Raw genomic sequence first — 22657 nt, 5'->3', positions numbered from 1 at the left:
ACTGCAGAGCTCTTCCACAAAGAGGCCAAAGTCAGTTTAGTAGCATGCAGCAGATGACGAACCAAGATAGTCTAGTAACATAGTAGATGACGGCAGAAAAAGACCTGCACGGTCCATCCAGCCTGCCCAACAAGATAACTCATATGTGCTACTTTTGTGTACACCTTACCTTGATTTGTATCTGTCTTTTTCATGGCACAGACCATAGAAGTCTGCCCAGCACTATCCCCGCCTCCCAACCACCAGCCCCTTGATTTGTATCTTGTTTCTGCAATCCTGAAATGTTCCTGTTCAAGAGATAGATCCCTGGAATCCCAGGGAATTAGAGCAAAAATCCATCTATTCTGAAACAAACTATATTCCAAAAAACTGTCACCTTCAAGCATGGCCACTAAATTTGTCCCATAGTGCCCCTGGCTCCACAGGCCCTCCAGCACAATGGAGAGGTCTGAGGGAACCACCGGCAAAGATAAGGGGTTACCAAAGATATAATATTTTAACATTGTTCTCTTTGACATTAGAGGCTGCTGCAATTTTAGCCAGAGATTGCACCATAGAGTCCCACACCTCCTTAGTGTAGTTCACGCTCAATGCTTGTTCCCATTTGCTTCTATTACTCAGCTCAGGGTCCCCAAAATCCCTAAGGTAGCCACACAACGTGCCCACCTAAAATCCTCACAAATATCCTCTAAAAAGGTGTAAGGGCCCATCAATTGTGACCTAAATCTTTTTGAGGACAAATGGACTAACTGTAAACAGGCATAATGGGAAGCTCAAACTCCCTGGCCAATGACTAAAAGGAAATTAATTTATCATCATCATACAATTGCCCCCACTGCTGTAACCCTTTCTGTTCCCAAGTTCTACAAACTGAGGGGACTAGACCTGGAGAAAACTCTGGATTGTAACAAATTGGAGTGTAGCAAGAAAAAGCACTCAGTCAAGCTCATTTTCAAAGCACTTAGCCTCCCAAAGTTCCATAGAAACCTATGGAACTTAGCCTCCAAAAGTGCTTTGAAAATATGCCTCAGTGTATCCCAAATCTTAAAAGTACATGTGATCATCAGAGACCAATCCTCATACAAAACCCAGTGCCTCTGATGAAGCCAAAGAATGTAATTCAGGGGGACCAGTCCCGTTCGTTGCTATGTACCCACAACTTATAATCATGATGCTGAAACCACTCAATAGCAGATTTAACTTGTGCTGCCCTATAACAGTTCCACCATTCAGGGACCCCCCAGCCCACCACACTCAGAAGCTCTAAATAAAATTCTACGAGAACCTGCACTTTCTATCAAACCAAATAAATGTATGTATACTACCCTGAAGAGAAGCGAGAACATGATGCAGGACCCCCAACTGGCAACACCTGAAAGAGATGTGGAGGGGCATTTTCGAAAGGGATGCCCAAGTTTTCCTGAGGACATCCTCCCTGATTTTCAGCGATAATGGAAACTGAGGACGCCCATCTTAGAAACAACCAAATACAAGCCATTTGGTCGTGGGAGGAGCCAGCACTCGTAGTGCACTGGTCCCCTGACATGCCAAGACACCAACCGGGCACCCTAGGGGGCACTGGACTTCATAAATTGCTCCCAGGTGCATAACTCCCTTACCTTGTGTGCTGAGCCCCCCAAACCCACCTAAAACCCACTCCCCACAACTGTACACCACTACCATAGCCGTAAGGGGTGAAGGGGGGCACCTAGATGTGAGTACAGTGGGTTTGTGGTGGGTTTTGGAGGGCTCACATTTACCACCACAAGTGTAACAGGTAGAGAGGGAAGGGCCTGAGGCCGCCTGCCTAAAGTGCACTGCACCCACTAAAACTGCTCCATGGACCTGCATACTGCTGTCATGGACTGGAGTATGACATCTGAGGCTGGCATAGAGGCTGGCAATCAATATTTTGAAAGATATATTTTGAGGGTGAGAGGGGGTTAGTGACCACTGGATGAGTAACGGGAGGTCATCCCCAATTCTCTCCGGTGGTCATCTGGTCATTTCAGGCACCTTTTTGTGCCTTGGTTGTAAGAAAAACACGACCAGGTAAAGTCGTCCAAGTGTTTGTCAGGGACGTCCTTGTTTCTTTCGATTATGGGTCAAGGATGTCCAAGGGTTAGGCACGCCCAAGTCCTGCCTTCGCTACGCCTCCCACACGCCCCCTTAAACTTTGGCCATCCCTGCGATGGAAAGCAGTTGGGGACTTCCAAAATCGACTTTCGTTTATACCAATTTGGACGACCCTGGGAGGATGTTCGTCTTTCAATTTATGTTGAAAGATGGGTGTCCTTCTCTTTCGAAAATGAGCCCAATAGTATCCTGGGCAAAACATTCATCTTAATAGATGTAATTCTATCAAACCAGGTAAATGTTTGAGTCTTCCATCTCTCCAAGTCTTTATGGACAGCTAAAAAAAAAAAAAAGTCTGGGATAATTAGCTTCATATAATTCGGAGTAAATCACTCTCAATCAAACCCCAAGATATTTCAATTCACCAGACACCCATTTAAAAGAAAAGGAATGCAACTGCAACCTCATGGACTCATCTATATTAATATTAAATGTTTCTGTCTTTCTCATATTGATCTTGAATCCAGAAACCTGAGAATATGCTGTCAAATCAGAAATCAAGTTAGGTAATGTAGTAAGAGGTCAATGACAATAAAATGTCATCAGTGAACAAACTAATCTTATATTCCTTATCATCCATTTGGACACCTTTGATATTTAGGTTAGATCTAATTGCTGAAGCTAGGGGTTCCACTAACAAAGCAAATAGCAATGGGGATAACGGACAACCCTGGTTCATTCCTCTAGAAAGTGAAAACTTAGAGTTGCCTCCGTTCCCTCACACACAAGCGGTAGGGTTGGAATAAAGCTCTGATATTCTGTAGAAAAGTTTATATGTTTTGAAGTCATCCAGGAGATTTGCCAGTTACCATAGTCTTTATGGCCCCTGTAACCTCATCTGGCCGGATCTCTGTCTCTAAAACGTCCCTCTGACCTTCAGTAAGGGAAGAGAGATTAGAGGAGCTCAGGTAGAAGTCAACAGCGCATCTCTTATGGTAACATCCTTAGTATATAACCCTTCCGAGAACGCCTTGAAATGGGCCCTGATAAGAGAAGATTTATAAAGCAGATGCCCAGCACTGTCTTTGATTTTCCCAACTACCCTGTCTGCTTGAACATTTCTTAATTTGGTATGAAAGGGGAGGTGCTACAGTTGGGAGATTTCAACTTGTCTGATGTGGATAGGAACGTCCCGTCTGCAGAATCGGAAAGAAAAAGGGAGATTATGGACTCCTGTCAAAGTGCCTTGCTCAGACAAATGGTGACTGAACCCATGAGGAAGGATCGATGTTGGATCTAGTGCTCACGAATGGAGGAAGTGTTTCCAATATCCAGGTGGGTGCCCACCTATGTAATAGTGATCATCACACGATATGGTTTGATATAAGGGCAAAGGCAGCGTGCAGACACACAAAACTCATAGTACTGGATTTCAGACATATTGATTTTGATAAAATGGGGGAATACCTGAAGAAGAAGCTGTTGGCTTGGGAAGGCATAGAAGTGGAAAAGCAGTGGCCAAAGCTAAAGGCTGCAATAAATATGACAACTGATCTTTACATAAGGAAAGTAAACAAAAACAAGAGAAACAGGAAGCCTATATGGTTCTCCAAACAAGTAGCTGAAAAAATAAGAGTAAAAGAGGTTTTGTTAAAAGAACACAACAAGAGGATCACAGAAAAGATTATCAGATTAAACTCAAAGAAGCGAAGAGGGAAAAACGGCTAGTGAAAGCACAAGCAGAAGAAAAAATAGCTAAAGATGTAAACAGAGGTGACAAGACCTTTTTCAGATATACTGGAGAAAGGAGAAAAGATAGGAATGGAATTGCAAGACTGAAAGATAATGAGAATGGCTATGCGGAGAGTGATAAGGATAAAGTGAATTACTTCTCTTTGGTGTTCACGGAGGAAAATCCTGGAGAAGGCCTGCAGTTGGCTGCCGAGGGAATGTCTGGGAATGGAGTGGATATTGCGCCGTTTACAGAAGAAAGAGTTTATAAACGGCTGAAGAATCTGAAAGTGGACAAAGCTATGTGGACAGATGAGATACATCCCAGGATACTGAAGGAGCTCAGAGAGGTCCTGGCAGGACCTCTTAAAGATTTATTTAATAGATCTTTAGAGACCAGAGAGGTTCCGAGGGATTGGAGACGAGTGGATGTGTTCCCGCTTCACAAAAGTGGAGACAGGGAAGAAGTGGGAAACTACAGACCGGTAAGTCTCACATTCTGGTAGAAAAAATAATGGAGTCACTGCTGAAAGAAAGGATAGTTAACTTTCTAGAAGCCAACAGGTTACAGGATCCAAGGTAACATGGCTTTACCAAAGGAAAATCCTGCCAAACAAATCTTACTGACTTCTTTGACTGGGTGACCAAAGAACTGGATGAAGGACGTGCGCTAGATGTAATCTGCTTGGATTTCAGCAAAACCTTTGATACAGTCCTCCACAGAAGACTTGTGAATAAGCTGAGAAGGCTGAACTTAGGACCAAAAGTGGTGAACTGGATAGCAAACTGGTTGACAGACATGTGGCAGAGGATGGTGGTAAATGGAATCTGCTCGGAGGAAAGGAAGGTGAGCAGTGGAGTTCTTCTGGGGTCAGTGCAGGGGCTGATTCTGTTTAACATATTTGTGAGACATTTTGCTGAAGGGATGGAAGGAAAGGTTTGCCTTTTTGCGGATGACACGAAGATAGCCAACAGAGTGGATACCCTGGAGGGAGCAGAAACAATGAGAATGGATCTCCAAACATTAGAAGAATGGTCGAGGGTCTGGCAGTTAAAATTTAATCACTCACTACGTCTCAGAATTAAACAAATTATCCAAAAACACCACCTCACTGCAAAAAAAATCTCACATAGTAATAATATATGTATTAATGTGCTCAGTCCATACACACTCCAACCATTATATCCACAAAGGAATATGTGGCAGTGTCACAGATGGAACCATCATAGCACATTAGGTGTTCCGCCTCCTTAAATCGTATATGTACATACAACAGAGCCGTCCTTGGCTCCTCTAATGATGATCAATTCCAAATCGTTGAATTCAACCATATGTGCACATATATACTATGATCTATAATGAATTCAAGTACCTATATACTCATTTGTACCCATATTCAACAACATTCAGTATACATAGCACTATATGTGTTAGATTACTCAAAATACAAACGACACAGGTATCTTAGCATTTGAACATAAAGAGATACAATACATCATGTGCTAGATAATACTGCATGTTACACCCCCCCCCCCATACATATGCAGATAACAGAGTGATACATATAAATCTTAATGATTCAAAAAGTTGCATATGGATTTCACTTCCCTTGAGGATATATCGTGCTCGTGCTCAAATTCCACGTACTCCACTCATAATCCATTCATCCTATCCATTCTTACAATTTCAAATGATGGTTCCCCCTTTGACTCTGGCTGAGTTTCATGTTGCATCATCAGAAAGGGAATCTGCAATCAAAGTCAACAGTAACTAAAAAACTAACACACACACACTAGAACACACAGTTTACCTTGAGCTACTAAACACATACTTCAAAAATCAAACAACTTACAAAACATTCCACAAATACAATACTGGACACAAGACTCCGAGCGGGTCCCCACCGGAACTCCACCTTCTCACAGCTCAGAGCATGTGACGTCATTTTTCCCGCGCTCTTTAAATATCCGTATGAGCCCCACCCCTCAACTCCCATTGGTTGAGCAGTATACCTATCTACCAATCACACAAGCCCTTAGGACTCTCGCTCCCTTGCCCCACCATATCCCTCTGAATGTCCACTTACAGTGACACAGAGACCCATGGAGTCCCATGCCATCCCTCACATGCTCGCAGCTACTCAACCTCCTTATTGAACCCACGAGGTTGGACTGTGTCCCAAGAGAAAACAAAGCACTGTTCCTTCTGAATCAGTATGTTACTCAGACCCCCCCCCCTCTCTTCAATTCAATATGTAGGAGAACTGTGTATCTCAAGTCACTAATGTCATGATGATATTCTTGCCAGTGAGCCGACAAGGGTGACTCAAAGAAGTGCAGAGTAATGCACTTGGGGTGTAGAAACCCCAAAGAGAGATACTGGATAGGAAGGGAGATACTGGATTAGTAAGCTCAACTCAGGAGAAAGAACTTGGGGTGATGGTGTCCGAGGATCTGATGGTGAAGAAACAATGCAACAAGGTAGTGGCCGTGACAAGAAGAATGCTAGGCTGCCCCTCTACAAGTTGTTGGTGAGGCCCCACTTGGAGTATTGTGTTCAGTTTTGGAGGCCGTATCTTGCTAAAGATGTAAAAAGACTGGAAGTGTTGCAAAGAAAAGCTACAAAAATGGTATGGGATTTGCGTTGTAAACCGTACGAGGAGTGACTTGCTGACCTGAACATGTATACCTTGGAGGAAAGGAGAAGCGGGGGTGACATGATACAGACATTCAAATATTTGAAAGGTATTATCTCCAAACAAACCTTTTCTGGAGACAGGAAGGTAGTAGAACTACAGAACATAAATTGAGGTTAAGGGGGGTCCGACTCAGGAGTAATGTCAGGAAGTATTTTTTCAAGGAGAGGGTGGTGGATACATAGAATGCCAATTGCAGTACTCCATTACAAGCGCGTAGTCCATCGAGACCACCAAGAACGCTTACCTCCACAACGGTCTTTTTAAAGACCTTCTTTGTCTTGAGGATTGTCTTCAACAATAGCTTCCAAGGTATTTGATAACAAGACTCCTGATGCAGGCCTAACGGCCGAAACACAACGTTGTGTCGAGTCTTTATACCTTAATAAACACCTTTATTATTATACATCTTCTCAGCCTTTGGAATCCTTGGTCGCCCTCCCACTTTTATCTCATTGTGTTGCTGTCTGTGGGGTGTCTAGAGTTCTCCGTCTTTTGACAGATTTCTTTCCTACATAGAATGCCCTCCTACGGGAGGTGGTGGAGATGAAAACGATAATGGAATTCAAACATGCATCAGATAAACACAAAGGAATCCTGTTTAGAAGGAATGGATCCACGGAATCTTAGCGGAGATTGGGTGGCAACATCGGTAATTGGGAAGCAAAACCAGTGCTGGACAGACTTCTACGGTCTACGCCCTGATCGTGACTGAATAGCTACAGATGAGCTGGAGTGTAAATTTTAATGGGCTTCGATGTTAGCTTCAGAACTTTTATTACAAGAACAGTGCTGGGCAGACTTCTATGGTCTGTGCCCTGAAAATCAAACTTGGGTATACATATAAAGTACCACATCCCATGTAAAATGAGTTCATCTTGTTGGGCACACTGAATGGACTGTACAGGTCTTTATCTGCCATCATTTACTATGTTACCGAAAGAGAAGGACGCCCATCTTTCGACACAAATCGGAAGATGGGCGTCCTTCTTACAGGATCGTCCAAATCGGTATAATCGAAAGCCGATTTTGGACGTCCCCAACTGCTTTCCGTCGCAAGGACGGCCAAAGTTCAAGGGGGCGTATCAGAGGCGTAGCGAAAGCAGGGCTTGGGCATGCCATACACATGGACATCCTCGACCCATAATGGAAAAAAAAAAAGGGCGTCCCTGACGAGCACTTGGACGACTTTACCTTGTCCTGTTTTTCTTACGACCAAGGCACAAAAAGGTGACCAAAATGACCAGATGACCTCCCCTTACTCCCCCAGTGGTCACTAACCCCCTCCTGCCCTCAAAAAACATCTTTAAATATATTTTTTACCAGCATCTATGCCAGCCTCAGATGTCATACTCCAGTCCATGACAGCAGTATGCAGGTCCCTGGAGCAGTTTTAGTGGGTGCAGTGCACTTCAGGCAGGTGGACCCAGGCCCATCCCCCCTACCCGTTACGTTTGTGGAGGAAAGAGGGAGCCCTCCAAAACCCACCACAAACCCACTGTACCCACATCTAGGTGCCTCCCTTCACCCGTAAGGGCTATGGTAGTGGTGTACAGTTGTGGGTAGTGGGGTTTGGGGGGCTCAGCACACAAGGTAAGGGAGCTATGCACCTGGGAGCAATTTATGAAGTCCACTGCAGTGCCCCCTAGGGTGCCCGGTTGGTGTCCTGGCATGTCAGGGGGACCAGTGCACTACAAATGCTGGCTCCTCCCACGACCAAAGGGCTTGCATTTGGTCGTTTTTGAGATGGGCGTCCTCGGTTTCCATTATCAGCGAAAACAGAGGTCATCCATCTCTTAAGGTCGACCTAAATGTTGAGATTTGGGCATCCCTGACCGTATTATCGAAACGAAAGATGGATGCCCATCTTGTTTTGATAATATGGGATGCCCCGCCCCTTCACGAGGACGTCTTCAGGGATGGGCACCCTTAGAGATGGGCGTCCTCATTCGAAAATGCCCCTCTATATCTTTTTTGAGATGTGGTGACCAGAATTGAACACAATATTCGAGGTGCGGTCGCACCATGGACCGATACAAAGACATTATAACGTCCTCACTTTTGTTTTCCATTCCTTTCCTAATAATACCTGACATTCTATTTGCTTTCTTAGCCGCAGCAGCACACTGAACAAAGCATTTCAACATATCATCAACAACAACACTGAGATCCCTTTCTTGGTTGGTGACTCCTAACGTGGAACCTTGCATTACGTAGCTAAAGTTCGGGTTCCTCTTTCCCACACGCATCACTTTGCACTTACGTTAAACGTCGTCTGCCATTTAGACGCCCAGTCTCCCAGTCTCATAAGGTCCTCTTGTAATTTTTCACAATCCTCTCGTGATTTAACAACTTTGAATAACTTTCTGTCATCAGCAAATTTAATTACCTCACTACTCCCACATCTCTAAATCATTTATAAATATGTTAAAAAGCAGCGGTCCCAGCACAGACCTCTGAGGAACCCCACTATCTACCCTTCGCCATTGAGAATACTGACCATTTAACCCTACTCTCTGTTTTCTACCCTTTAACCAGTTTTTAATCCACAATAGGACCACCTAAGAGAAATCAACTTGGAGTTTTTGGCTCCCGTGGAGGTTACATTGAATACCATCTGGAAGGCACTTCGGGACCTAACGGTGGCAGTAAATAATTTTGTTTCAGATATAATTTTATTAGAGAGTTACATGGACAATTTAACTGAACCCTTTGAGAGTGAAAAATTGATATAACAAATGATTCTTCATGAGCAAGAAGCGGTTATGATCTTGAAAATGATAACAGACCAGAAACTTTGAATAATAAAATGAACATTATTATAGATTATTGTTTTTCCCAGAGTTCCGGGTATGACTCCTAAAGTTTTCCTCAGAAATATTTCCTCAATTATTACTTTAAAAGGAGTGAAGCCTGTGAAAACTGGGATTACTTTAATCAGTGGGATCTGAATTAGAGACTTAAGTATATGTATTGTTAAATAACTTCTGGTTTTTAAAAGAGAAAGAATGTAATCAGATCTATTATTCCTAACTAATATTGGACAATAAGTGTGTTTTCTTTTTTTTTATTATTTTATTTATTCATTTCAAAATATATTCAAGCATAATATCTTGATTACAGATAAAGACGATTTAGTATCTTGGTAAATTTCTTAAAGGTACATCAAAGAAAGAAAAAGGAGAAAATTATAATAACAAGAAGATCAATTCTCGTCTATAGTCCACAATATTGTGGAGAATCACAATTTTCAGGAAAATATTTCAATTTTTGAAGACAACTTCAAAAGCTAACAAATGGAGGCTGATATAAGGATACCAAGCAATAAACAATATTTATGGAGTTGAAGTTATTAATGTTCCTGGTAATGGAGGATGTAAGTCTTTCAGCTTTGTCTCCAGAAAAGAGTTTAATTGATTAGCCTCAAAAAATACATACTTAATTGAATTAAATTTTATCACACACTTGCAGGGGAAGTTCAGCCAGAATAAGGCTCCAAGTTGTATTGCCTTTGGTCTCAGTTTCAGAAATTCCTGTCTTTTCTTTTGAGTGTTTCTTGAGACATCCGGATACATTCTAACTTTACAGTTTAGGAAATCAGGTCTCTTATTCAGAAAAAATTGTTTAAGTATCCAGTCCCTATCCGGTTGGAGTATGAAAATCACTTTAAGCGTTGCAGTTGTTAAACCCTCATTGTCTCCTTCAATTATCTGAGTCAAATTCAAGTCCAACGATTGAGCTTTAACTTCCTCACTTTGTAAAAAATCTTTCTTACGAAACGGTTCTATATAGAAAATCTTTGATATAGGTGGATGTGTTTTTTCTGGAATTTTTAAAGCTTCTATTAAATATTGCTTAAAGGTTATCAATGGGGAAATAGCAACTTGCTTAGGAAAATTGATCAGTCTGAGGGCATTTGAACGTTGATAGTTCTCTAGTACTTCAATCCTATTTTGAAGATAGATATTCTCTTTAATTAAATTTATTTGTATTTGTTGAGAATTTTTAATTGCAAAAGAATTGGTTTCAACTTCCTTGCCCACAGATTTTAACATCATGTCCATTTCAGTGATCCTTTCATTATCTAACGTGAATTTCTTATTTAACTGAGTAAACTGTTGAGTAAATGAGGCTTCTAATCCTACAAGTGCTTCCCAAATATTATCCAACATTATTTGTTGAGGTTTTTCAGGTAGAAACGACTTACTTGAAGAATCAACTGCGAGAATTGCAGGCAAAGCCGATTGACCTCCCACTGCTCCGAGTTCTTCTACAGGAACGGCTTCTCCTCTCTTCCCCTCTGTGCTCTCCACAGAGGGACTCCTCGGCTTCTCGGGCGTCGACCCAGGGCCCGTGCCAGAAAACCCCGTCGCGACTTGCGCACCATGGGGTCTCTGGTCCGAAATCGACGTCGTAGCCGGCATGGGGGGAGGAAGCCTCATTTCGGGGCTGAAAGATATCTCATGTTCAAGCTGGGGGGGCGGGAGACCTCTCCCTAATCCCTCCAGCAGCGAAGCAGTCCCCGACGGTGTGCTCGGTAGAAGGAAGTGCTCCATCGTTCCTGCTCTAGGTAAGGAGGGCGTAACGGGGCTTGCTCTCGCTTTACCTCTCCTTTTAGGCATATTTTTTTTAAGGTTTCAAAGTTAACAGGACAAAAATGTTCCAGGAGTAGAGCGGGTAACAGCGGAGCTTTCTTCCTAACATCTTACTCGGCCGCCATCTTGGCTAGTTCCTCCAATAAGTGTGTTTTCAATGAAATGATTTGACTATACACCGTATTGGCCTTGAAGAACCCAACCAGATGATCAATGTGGAATAATGAATTTGACGAGTAATATCTGGGGATAATCAGGTTAATACCACATTTTCTTTTTCTGTTTACTATTTAATTGATCTCCTTGTCTTGTTTCACTCTCCCTATTTAGTGGTCTAAGGAAGAGAATAGAATTACCTGACTGAAATAATTCCTATGTATTATTTTCTCTGTATTTCTGGCAAGTTGTTTTATCGCTTGTAAAAATTTAAATGGTTATAAATAAAATAAAAAATCATAATAATCCACAATAGGACACTACCTCCTATCCCATGACTCTCCAATTTCCTCTGGAGTCTTTCATGAGGTACTTTGTCAAATGCCTTTTGAAAATCCAGATACACAATATCAACCAGCTCGCCTTTAGCCACGTTTGTTCACTTCTTCAAAGAAATGTAAGACTGGTGAGGCAAGACTTCCCTTCACTAAATCCATGCTGGCTTCTAGGCTCATTTTCGAAAGAGGACACCCATCTTTCAACACAAATCGGAAGATGGACGTCCTTCTCACAGAAACGTCCAAATCGGTATAATCGAAAGCCGATTTTGGACGTCCCCAACTGCACTCCATTGCAGGGACAGCCAAAGTTCACGGGGGCGTGTCGGAGGCTTAGCAAAGGTGGGACTTGGGCGTGCCTAACACTTGGACATCCTTGACCTGTAAACGAAAAAAAGAAGGACGTTCCTGATGAGCACTTGGATGTTTTCACATGGACCTATTTTTCTTACGACTAAGGCGCAAAAAGGTGCCCGAAATGACCAGACGACGACTGGAATTGGGGATGACCTCCCATTACTCCCCCAGTGGTCACTAAGCCCCTTCTCACCCTCAAAAATCATCTTTCAAAATATTTTGTGCCAGCCTCAGATGTCATACTCATGTCCATGACAGCAGTATGCAGGTCCCTGGAGCAGTTTTAGTGGGTGTAGTGTACTTGAGAAAGGCGGACCCAGCTCCACCCCCCCCCCCCCCCCGTTACGTTTGTGGAGGAAACAGCGAGCCCTCCAAAACCCACCACAAACCCACTGTACCCACACCTAGATGCCCCCCTTCACCCGTAAGGGCTATGGTAGTGGTGTACAGTTGTGGGTAGTGGTTTGGGGGAGGTTTGGGGGGCTCAGCACACAAGGTAAGGGAGCTATGTACCTGGGAGCAATTTATGAAGTCCACTGCAGTGCCCCCTAGGGTGCCCGGTTGGTGTCCTGGCATGTCAGGGGGGCCAGTGCACTACAAATGCTGGCTCCTCCCACGACCAAATGGCTTGCATTTGGTCATTTCTGAGATGGATGTCCTTGGTTTCAATTATCGCCAAAAATCAGGAACGACCATCTCTAGGGACAAACAAATCTAAGGATCTGGATGTCCCTGACGGTATTTTCAAAACGAAAGATGGACGTCCATCTTGTTTCGAAAATACGGGTTTCCCTGCCCCTGGATGGGGACGTTTTGAGAGGATGTCCAAATCAAAACAGGGACGTCCCTTTCAAAAATGCCCCTCCATGTAACTTTGTAAGTCTAAGTGCTTTGAAAATACACCTCTTAGCGTTATTGGTTCAACTCTTTGGAATGCTTTACTCCTCCAGTTATGATTGATTACTTCCTACTCAGATTTTTGCTCTATCCTCTCTTTTCCGGGATGCTTATAACACCAGTTCCTAGATGCCTTAAGAACTTAGTGTTAGGGCCGTGCCCAAGGAACCCTGCATATTTCAGCACCATAATTCTTAACATCTTACTTCTAACCTCCTAAACTATCCTATATTGAATGGAGTTCCTTTCCTATACTCCTCCTTTGATCTTATTCTATTTTATAAATTTAAATGTAAACTGCTCTTAATGAATTTACTCACGGGTGGTAAATCAAACTTTTAATAAACCTGAAAACATGGGATGAAATCATCCCGTCTTCTTGGTGAAAGAGAGACTCTCAGATAAAGATTTATGTCTCTCGAGGCGAGGAGGGATCAGAAGGGACTCCAAGAGACTCCTCCTCCAAGAAGTAATGAGGAACCTCTTCTGAGTCCCATGAGCAGTCCCAATCAGAATCGTCACCATACTCAGATTGGACACAGTGAGTCTGTGCCTGTCTCAGCTCAGTGAAACCACATCCATGCCCTGAAAGGCGGCGAGATACAGCCCTACCCTCAGACTCTGGGAAAGCTTCCTCCCACAATGTTGAGAAAAGTATTGCATGGGTCGAAGCTGACACCCCTCAGGGCGCTGGCATTGAAGATCACTCCACAGGCATGGAAGGAGGAAGAAGTGGCATTTTTTTGAGGGGGTAAGCAAACATGTGGACAATGGGGAGCCGGTTGATATTGTATATCTGGATTTTCAGAAGGCGTTTGACAAAGTGCCGCACGAAAGACTCCTGAAGAAATTGCAGAGTCATGGAATCGGAGGTAGGGTATTATTATGGATTAAGAACTGGTTGAAAGATAGGAAGCAGAGAGTAGGATTGCGTGGCCAGTATTCTCAGTGGAGGAGGGTAGTTAGTGGGGTCCCGCAGGGGTCTGTGCTGGGTCCGTTGCTTTTTAATGTATTTATAAATGACCTAGAGATGGGAATAACTAGTGAGGTAATTAAATTCGCCGATGACACAAAATTATTCAGGGTCGTCAAGTCGCAGGAGGAATGTGAACGATTACAGGAGGACCTTGCGAGACTGGGAGAATGGGCGTGCAAGTGGCAGATGAAGTTCAATGTTGACAAGTGCAAAGTGATGCATGTGGGTAAGAGGAACCCGAATTATAGCTACGTCTTGCAAGGTTCCGCGTTAGGAGTTACGGATCAAGAAAGGGATCTGGGTGTCGTCGTCGATGATACGCTGAAACCTTCTGCTCAGTGTGCTGCTGCGGCTAGGAAAGCGAATAGAATGTTGGGTGTTATTAGGAAGGGTATGGAGTCCAGGTGTGCGGATGTTATAATGCCGTTGTATCGCTCCATGGTGCGACCGCACCTGGAGTATTGTGTTCAGTACTGGTCTCCGTATCTCAAAAAAAGATATAGTAGAATTGGAAAAGGTACAGCGAAGGGCGACGAAAATGATAGTGGGGATGGGACGACTTTCCTATGAAGAGAGGCTGAGAAGGCTAGGGCTTTTCAGCTTGGAGAAGAGACGGCTGAGGGGAGATATGATAGAAGTGTATAAAATAATGAGTGGAATGGATCGGGTGGATGTGAAGCGACTGTTCACGCTATCCAAAAATACTAGGACTAGAGGGCATGAGTTGAAGCTACAGTGTGGTAAATTTAAAACGAATCGGAGAAAATTTTTCTTCACCCAACGTGTAATTAGACTCTGGAATTCATTGCCGGAGAACGTGGTACGGGCGGTTAGCTTGACGGAGTTTAAAAAGGGGTTAGATAGATTCCTAAAGGACAAGTCCATAGACCGCTATTAAATGGACTGGAAAAATTCCTCATTTTTAGGTATAACTTGTCTGGAATGTTTTTACGTTTGGGGAGCGTGCCAGGTGCCCTTGACCTGGATTGGCCACTGTCGGTGACAGGATGCTGGGCTAGATGGACCTTTGGTCTTTCCCAGTATGGCACTACTTATGTACTTATGTACTTATGTACCCGAGTAGAGTGCAACCGCAGCATCTGCACCAGCATCTCCACGAGCATAGTTCAATATCGTTCATTGAAGGAAGTCACTGGCAAAGGCGGGGGAGCCGGGGCAGAGACAGCCTGTCAAGAACAATGTTGAATCTGTACGTGTCCTCGATGTCAGTCAGATGCTGACCAGTCCCAGGGCCTACTTGTCGAGAGAGCTGGAGACCTCCTCAATGCCGGTAAACTCCTAGTGGTTGTTAAGTATGGGAAGCCATTGAGTTTGATACTTCTGGTGCAGGTATCGATAGACCAGCATTAGATGAGCCAAAACGTCTTTCCTGATGGACCTGCCCTCTGTGTCCACAACTGCGTTTTCAAACAGAGAGCAAGAGTTAGGCTCATGTTTAAGCCCTGGGCACCCAATGCCCCTAGAGTGTAAGTCCCTCACTGAGATCACCCGACTACATTGGGCACACTTCTTGAAGCCACTGGGGGCCTTCTTAGACATCGAAATGAGAATTATGGCCAAATTAAACTCCTCAATGTGAACTGTAAAAAAAAGAGGCAGAGTTCAAATTGAGCCTAGCAACTTGCAAAAAATGAAAGGAAACTTGAAGAGCTAAGACCACTAAACAAAGTAAATTGAAATAATAAAATAAGGAAAGAGACAAAAATACCCACACAGGAAGGAACTGCAACAGCAGACAAAAAATTGCACTGAGAGAAGATCATAAAAGTGCATCCTCCCTGCTCCATAAAAAAACAAAGATAGAGGAACACGCACCTGCACAGGTGTGGTGGGTCACTCCTAGAAATTTCTACTACCATCTACTCACTAGTCAGCATCCACATCAGGCTCCGTCGGATGACATCACCCATGTGTGAGAATTCGTACAGCTTGCTTGTCCTCAGAGAAAGTATGCAAATGTATGCAAAGCTACTGGAAGTCATTCAGCAGCAACTTAGGTCCTTAGAAGTTAAACAAGAAATTTGGGCCCAGGACCAAACTATTTTCTACAGGCAATTCCTTTAACACGAGCAAAAAATAAAAATGTGTTTGAAAAAATGTTCTATCAGCCCTGAAGCCTCTAAATTAGTGCACCTGCAAGGTAATTTTATAGACAGGGTACCTAGGCTAGCAATGCATACTAGTGCATATGTTGTACCTATTTTAAAATGTGAATATATAATTAAAGGAATTAGATGAATCATTAAAATATGAACTAAAAAACAGGTGGCTATAACAGGCCAATATACTTTAAAAAGGAAGATGAAAAGGAAAACTCATTTATAAGCTGTGACAAATCAGAGCATCATCACTTGATTAAATCATTATAACAACTAATCATGGTTCCCAGCTCAATGTTTATTTCAAATTTTTCAAGTTTTCGTAGTGTATAAAATGCATGGTACAAAATATAGTGCACTCTCCATACTAGTGCACTACATTTTGTACCATGTATTTACAGTACACACTACTTCTAAAACTTGAAAAAAAAATAAAACATGAATTAAGTACAGAACCATAATTAGATGTCAACTGATTTTTAATCAGGTGATTATGCTCTGATTTGGTCACAGCATTAAAAGAAGCACTCATTTATCTCTCTCTTTTTAAGTACATCGATATTTCATAGACTCACATACTCAGGGGAAAATAGGCACAAGCATTTACACCCATCTGAATCAGATGTAACTATATGTATGTATGTGTCAAAGCACCTTGGGAACACCCTCACATACACTACATAAAGGTGGGCGCTATAAGAGTAATTTTATAAAGGTTTTACGTACAGAACAGATCGTTTAAAAACTTAACTGCCTTTTACTCGTCTCTAACTATATGTGCATACGGGACTACATGTACTTATACAAGCACCATATATAGACTTTCCAGGAGTTGCAAAGTACTTACATATTTTATAAAATAGGCAGGTACACACACACAGTTACACAAAGTTCAGAGCTGCTGTAAATGTCTGCATCCGTATTTATGCTCTATTTGGGCTGCTTTTCAGAGCTATGTAAGAGATACATAGGTGATCTCTTATAAAATTACTCCCTCTGGGTTTGTGCACCTGCACCCTTCGGCAATTATATAAGAATCCACTTGAGTGGTTAAAACACTCAGGGGCCCTGTTTACTAAGCCGCGCTATAGGCGTGTTAGTGTTTTTAGTGCGCGCTAATGCTAGACATACCCATAGGAATATATGGGTGTCTCTAACATTAGCACATGCTAAAAACACTAGCACATCTTAGTAAACAGGGCCCTTAAGTTCCTTATAAATTTACTCCCTTAATATACAGGAAAACTTTAGCCAGAACACTTGCCCCAATTGTTTTTTAATCTGCAACAAAATTTAAAGAAACCTGAAATTAAATCAAAATAAAATACCTTCTAATCAATTTTGATGCTCTCAATACTAAGGGAGGCAGATGAATATATTCATGAGTTTGTCTACAATTTATTATGCCTTTATATAAGGCATAGCCAAGATACACATCTTTTGACTTGACAACCTTTTTGTGATGCCAACAAAAATGAGGGGTAGAACTAAAGGCATAGCCATGGGTGGGCATGCCGAGGATCATCTAATTTAGGCTCCAGCACACCCAGAGCGGTGTGCACCATTGGTGTAGCTGGTGGAGAATCCTTAAGCCCCACCAACTGCAGACATTCTCAACAGGAACCTCCAGGCACGTCAGCAGCCACGTGTCCAGCTGCTGTTGCTAACATTGCCATCCCCAATCCCACACATGCTCAGTTCATATATGAAAATTGAGTAAGCGTGGGGTGCGGTGTCAACGGCTGGGAACAGAGTCACCGACTGTCACTATGCTCTATTGGCTTGGGGGTTCCGGATGAGAATACCTACAGCACATGGGGCTTGGGGATCCCCACCAGCAAAGGTTTATAAGGTTAAGTTTGGAGGGTGTAGCAGGGACAGAGAAGAAATGCATGTGCCCACCCATTAGACTCCTGGGCCTACCAAAAATTGCAGAGATCAAGAGTTCCTTAACCATAGCAGGTGAGGAGATCAAACTTTTGTCCCCTAAAAAGTGTACTTTGGCTTCAAACTTCCTTGGTATGTAGTCTGTTTTCTTTGGGGGGGCACGCAACCACAATTAAACATATGAATGGAATGTTTGGAAGCAGCAGTCTTGTGATTACAGCAGTAGGCTAAGAACCAGGGAAGCCAGGGTTCAAATTTCACTGCCACTTTTTGTGACTTTGCACGAGTCATTTTACCCTCTGTTGCCTTAGGTGCAAATTTTAGGGTCTTTTTACAATGGCACGGCATGCTAACAGATTTAGGACCATTTTTACTGTAGCAGGTAAAAGGCATTCTGTTTTAAAGGAAATGGCCATGCGGAAAGCTAACCACTTGCCGTGCAGCCACTTCCCAGGGGAGCCCTTAAGCCACTTATTTAGGAGGCAGTAAGGGCTCTGTGCTAACCCAGCTGGAACCGGGCAGCACATGGCGCTGCCCAATTACCACCAGATAAGGCCCCAGGACAGAAATTAAGAAAAAAACAAACAAACAAACTGTGCATCGGAAATAGTGCACAGAGGGGGCAGGCACTACTGCAGGATTCTTGTAGTAGCTTAGAGGTAGTGCTTGAGTGGTGTGTCAGTGCTGCAGTAGCTGTACCGCAGTGTTCTAAAAGGGCCCCTTAGCGTGCGCTAAATGATAAGATGCTCAATATATTCCTATGGGTGTCTTATCATTTAGCATGCCTTAGTAAAAAGACCCCTCAGATTGTAAGCCCTCAAGGGACAGGGAAATAATTACTGTATCTGAATGTATCTTGCCTTCAACTACAACTGGAATAATATGAGCTAAATCCAAAAATTTATGTTATCCCTTATATAGAAATGTGTCATCTACTTTGGAGCCTGCTTTTCCATTGCCCTTCATATGAAGTATCAAACAGTTCTGAGCTTTAAAAAAGCATATGTGCTTTTGATCAGGGCATATTATATTTGATATTATGCTGTATATATTTTTTTTTTATGGGGGGGGGGGGGGGGGGGGCTAAATATCCAGCAAGTGGTCAGCAGTTTTTTTGTCCAACACCATCATTAAGCCTGGGTTATCAATGCCAGGCCATGCCCAGGCACTGTCAGTGAATATCCAGGTTCATGCAGTTAGCTCTCTTATGCAGTTAAGTGCAATATTCAGCACTTAACTGCATAAGCAATCCGGATAAAGACAGGACTGTGTCTTATGTGGTCCAATTTGCCTGGTTAACCTAGATGGCTAAAGTGCTGAGTATCGGCATTTAACTGCATAAGTGCCTCCCAGACTGTTCACAAAATAGCTGGTTTTCACTCTAGCAAAGATGTTCACAACCCATTCCTTGGCACACATCTACGAAGTCAGGATTTCAGGATACCCACAATTTATATGCATGAGATATATTTGCATGCAATGGAGGCAGTGTCTACAAATCTATTTCATGCATATGAACTGTGAGTATCCTGAAAACCTGACTGGCTAGGTGTGTCCCGAGGACTGGGTTGAGAACCCCTGCACTAGCAGTTAGTGCTGATATTCAGTTAAGTGCCACTGAATGTCAGCGCATAGCCTCACACAAGTGATTTAAGTGGCCAAAAGTCTCTCCTGATCGATCATTGGGATCACTGTTTAAAACCTCTGTATAATTCATTGTTGGATCTATATCCTTCAGAAGTGCTATTCATCAGTGTTGCTCATACCGGTCCTGGAGTATCCCCTTATCCACTTCAGTTTTCAAGATATTCACAATGGATATGCCTGGGACAGATTTGTATATCATGGAGGAAGTGCAGGCCAATTTTATGTCATGCATTTTCATTGTGGATCTCCTAAAAATCAGTCTAAGGGGTACTCCAGCACTGGCTTCAGAAACATTGCTCTGACAAAGCATTTAAGAGTTTTGGTACTACTGTGTTTTTATCCAATGTAGTATCTTAGTGGCCTTTTATTTTTTATATTTCATACAGCAATGCAGAAGCATTTTGAGAAGTTACTTAACATGGATTTCCTTTCTATATAACAAATTATAGACCACAAATATACAGCTGGTTGATGGTGGTATAGATGGTCTAGTGAATTGATTTTCCTTATGATACAAACCAAACCTTATTTTTATGTAATACTTAGGCACTCATTTTCAAAGCACGTGTGCTTTGAAAATGAGTCCCTTAATGTTCTTGTATTAAAGCAGTAAAAGTTTCCAGTTTTCTTTGTTCTGTCTTACCTGATCCAGCATGACCTGTGTACTTGACAAGGCACTTTCCAGTTTCTATGCTCCATAACAAGGCAGTATGATCTAAGAGGTTCAAAAAAAAAGTGTTATCCAAATGTTTCCTGTCTTTTTACTTTTCATGACTAACATATATTAACATTTAAATCAGAGTGAAAATTACTGGTCAGTTACTGAGAACACATTCAACTAATCGTCACAACTGTCAAATCATATTCATTAAACAGATAACCTCTGAACTGCACCATGAAGCACACAAATTACTGACAAGGTAATAATTCATTACTTTGGTATATATGTCCAGTCACACAATCAGGTCTGAAACTGATTTCCTCTTGCTGCCTAGGGGGCGGAGGGATGGGAGGAGAAGCAAGTCTTGCAAGGTGAATGTGTGAAACCATGCAAATCAAATCAGAATGCCTGTTTGGTATCCTGCCCAGTTCCAAACTTTAAATTAATAGGATAGAAAAGGGTAAATCCATCATTTCAAAGATCATATGCTCATCTGAAGATAACTAAGTTGTTTATTCAGAGCTTTTATCCCTTGGGACAGACCATTAGAAACATTTTTAAAAAGCATATCCTTTTAAACAAGACAAATGCAACATTTTAAGAAAAAAACATTTACTACTTGGACACTTTACAGAAGAAAGGATAAAAACTGAATTTTCTAGACATATAAACTAGCAAAGATTTTGAACGTTTATATATGGTTGAAGCAAACTGCAAACCTCTTTTCCAAAATGTTTTGGGATATAAGGAAGCATAGCTAATATCACAGAAGTTAACACATAACCCACGGTACATTTATTGATTTTTTGGTTCACAAAATTTAGCATACTTTTACACCATAGATCCTTTGGGTACAGAAGTTTCAAAAACACACCACTACCATAGAAAAGTAGTTAAAATATCACAGCTGGAGATGTTGCAATCCTCTATGAAATCTGAATTCCTGTTACCTAAATGAATTTCTATGTAGGCATCCTATGTGGGGGTAAAGGATAGCTTGTCTCCTTGGTTCAATAAGGAAACATGGTGTCGATAAAAATCTTGAGCTTCTCTTCGTCTAGATACTTGTTCAAGGCCTTAAAGGTTGATAGGTACCCTCAGTTTTCTTGGCTACCAGGAAATACTTGGAAGCGAATCCCTACCTTCTTTCCAGCAGTGATAATAAATGGAGAAATACATTGCACACATTTTAAATACTTTTCATACTGTATATCACCTTAACTATATAAATGTATAAAGGTGGAGTTGTAACCTTCATCCACTAGTAACAAAAACACCACCTTCCAGTCTTACAAGTACTTAATATTAGATGAATCCTCAGAAGGCACATGGGCAATATAAATTTTTATGCTCCACTTCAACCATTTCCTCATCAGTCCAACAACAGAAGAGGTGGCCTACTTCATCAGTTTAATTAAGATAAGTCAACAAGTTAATAATGACAAATCAAAACATAAAGTGAATCAAAAGCGGAGATACTAGCAGATATTCTCCGAGGATAGCAGGCTGATCATTCTCACAAGTGGGTCGATGATCCGAGTCAGCCAAGGAACCGGAATGATGAACAGCAAAAAGAAAATCTATGCTAGAGCCTTCTGGCGTGCGTAATGCACCGCACCGCACTCCTCAGTTTAATCCAAAAGCATAAGAGAAAAGAAAAGGAAACAACTACAAGGGGAGGTAGGCGGGATTGTGAGAATGATCAGCATGCTGTCCTCAGAGAATGCCTGCTACAGGTAAGTATCTCCACTTTCTCTGAGGACAAGCAGGCTGAGTTATTCTCATAAGTGGGGTATCCCTGGCATCCAGGCTCACCTAAAACAACAAACACTGGTCAATTGGGCCTCGCAACAGCGAGGAAGTAACTTAGATTAACCTCAAACTATATACAAACTAGCTGAGAGTGCAGCCTGGAACAGAATAAAATGGGCCTAGGAGGGTGGAGTTGGATTCTAAACCCCAAACAGATTCTGCAACACTGACTGCCCAAACTATCACATCAGGTATCCTGCTCAAGGCAGTAGTGAGATGTGAATGTGTGGACTGAAGACCACATTGCAGCTTTGCAAATCTCTTCAATGGAGGCTGACCTCAAGTGAGCCACCGAAGCAGCAATGGTTCTGACGTTATGAGCTGTGATATGACCCTCCAGAGTAAACCCAGAAATGGTGCGTTTACCAATGGCAACTCCCCTCTTGTTGGGATCAAAGGAGACAAACAACTGGGCGGACTGTCTAAAGGGCTTCATCCGCTCCATGTAAAAGGCCAACAACACTCTCTTGCAGTCCAAGGTGTGCAAGCTGCTTTCGCCACAGTGGGCATGGGGTTGGGGGGAAAAAAAAGTTGGCAAGACAATCGACTGGTTCAGATGAAACTCTGAAACCACCTTCGGCAGGAACTTAGTAGTGGATGCACCTTATACTAAATTTCATCACAACAGAAATGTCCTCTGCACGCACCCTAAGGTCTGAAGCTCACTGACCCTACGAGCTGAAGTAGCAGCCACCAAGAAAACGACTT

At 42.5% G+C, this 22657-nt stretch overlaps 1 protein-coding gene across 1 annotated transcript in view; it reads right to left on the bottom strand.

Annotated features, from left to right (window-relative positions):
• The window catches only part of WDR37 (WD repeat domain 37), a 249220-nt gene that overhangs the window by 144462 nt on the left and 82101 nt on the right, over nt 1-22657 (bottom strand). The window contains 1 exon segment of the mRNA XM_030198868.1: nt 20120-20191. Within this exon segment, the coding sequence (XP_030054728.1) occupies nt 20120-20191 (72 nt within the window).

Source organism: Microcaecilia unicolor, chromosome 1 (genome assembly GCF_901765095.1).
Source record: "Microcaecilia unicolor chromosome 1, aMicUni1.1, whole genome shotgun sequence".
NCBI classification, from domain to species: domain Eukaryota; kingdom Metazoa; phylum Chordata; class Amphibia; order Gymnophiona; family Siphonopidae; genus Microcaecilia; species Microcaecilia unicolor.
The sequence above is the reverse complement of the archived record's forward strand: the minus strand, read 5'-3'. Positions and strand labels throughout refer to the sequence as shown.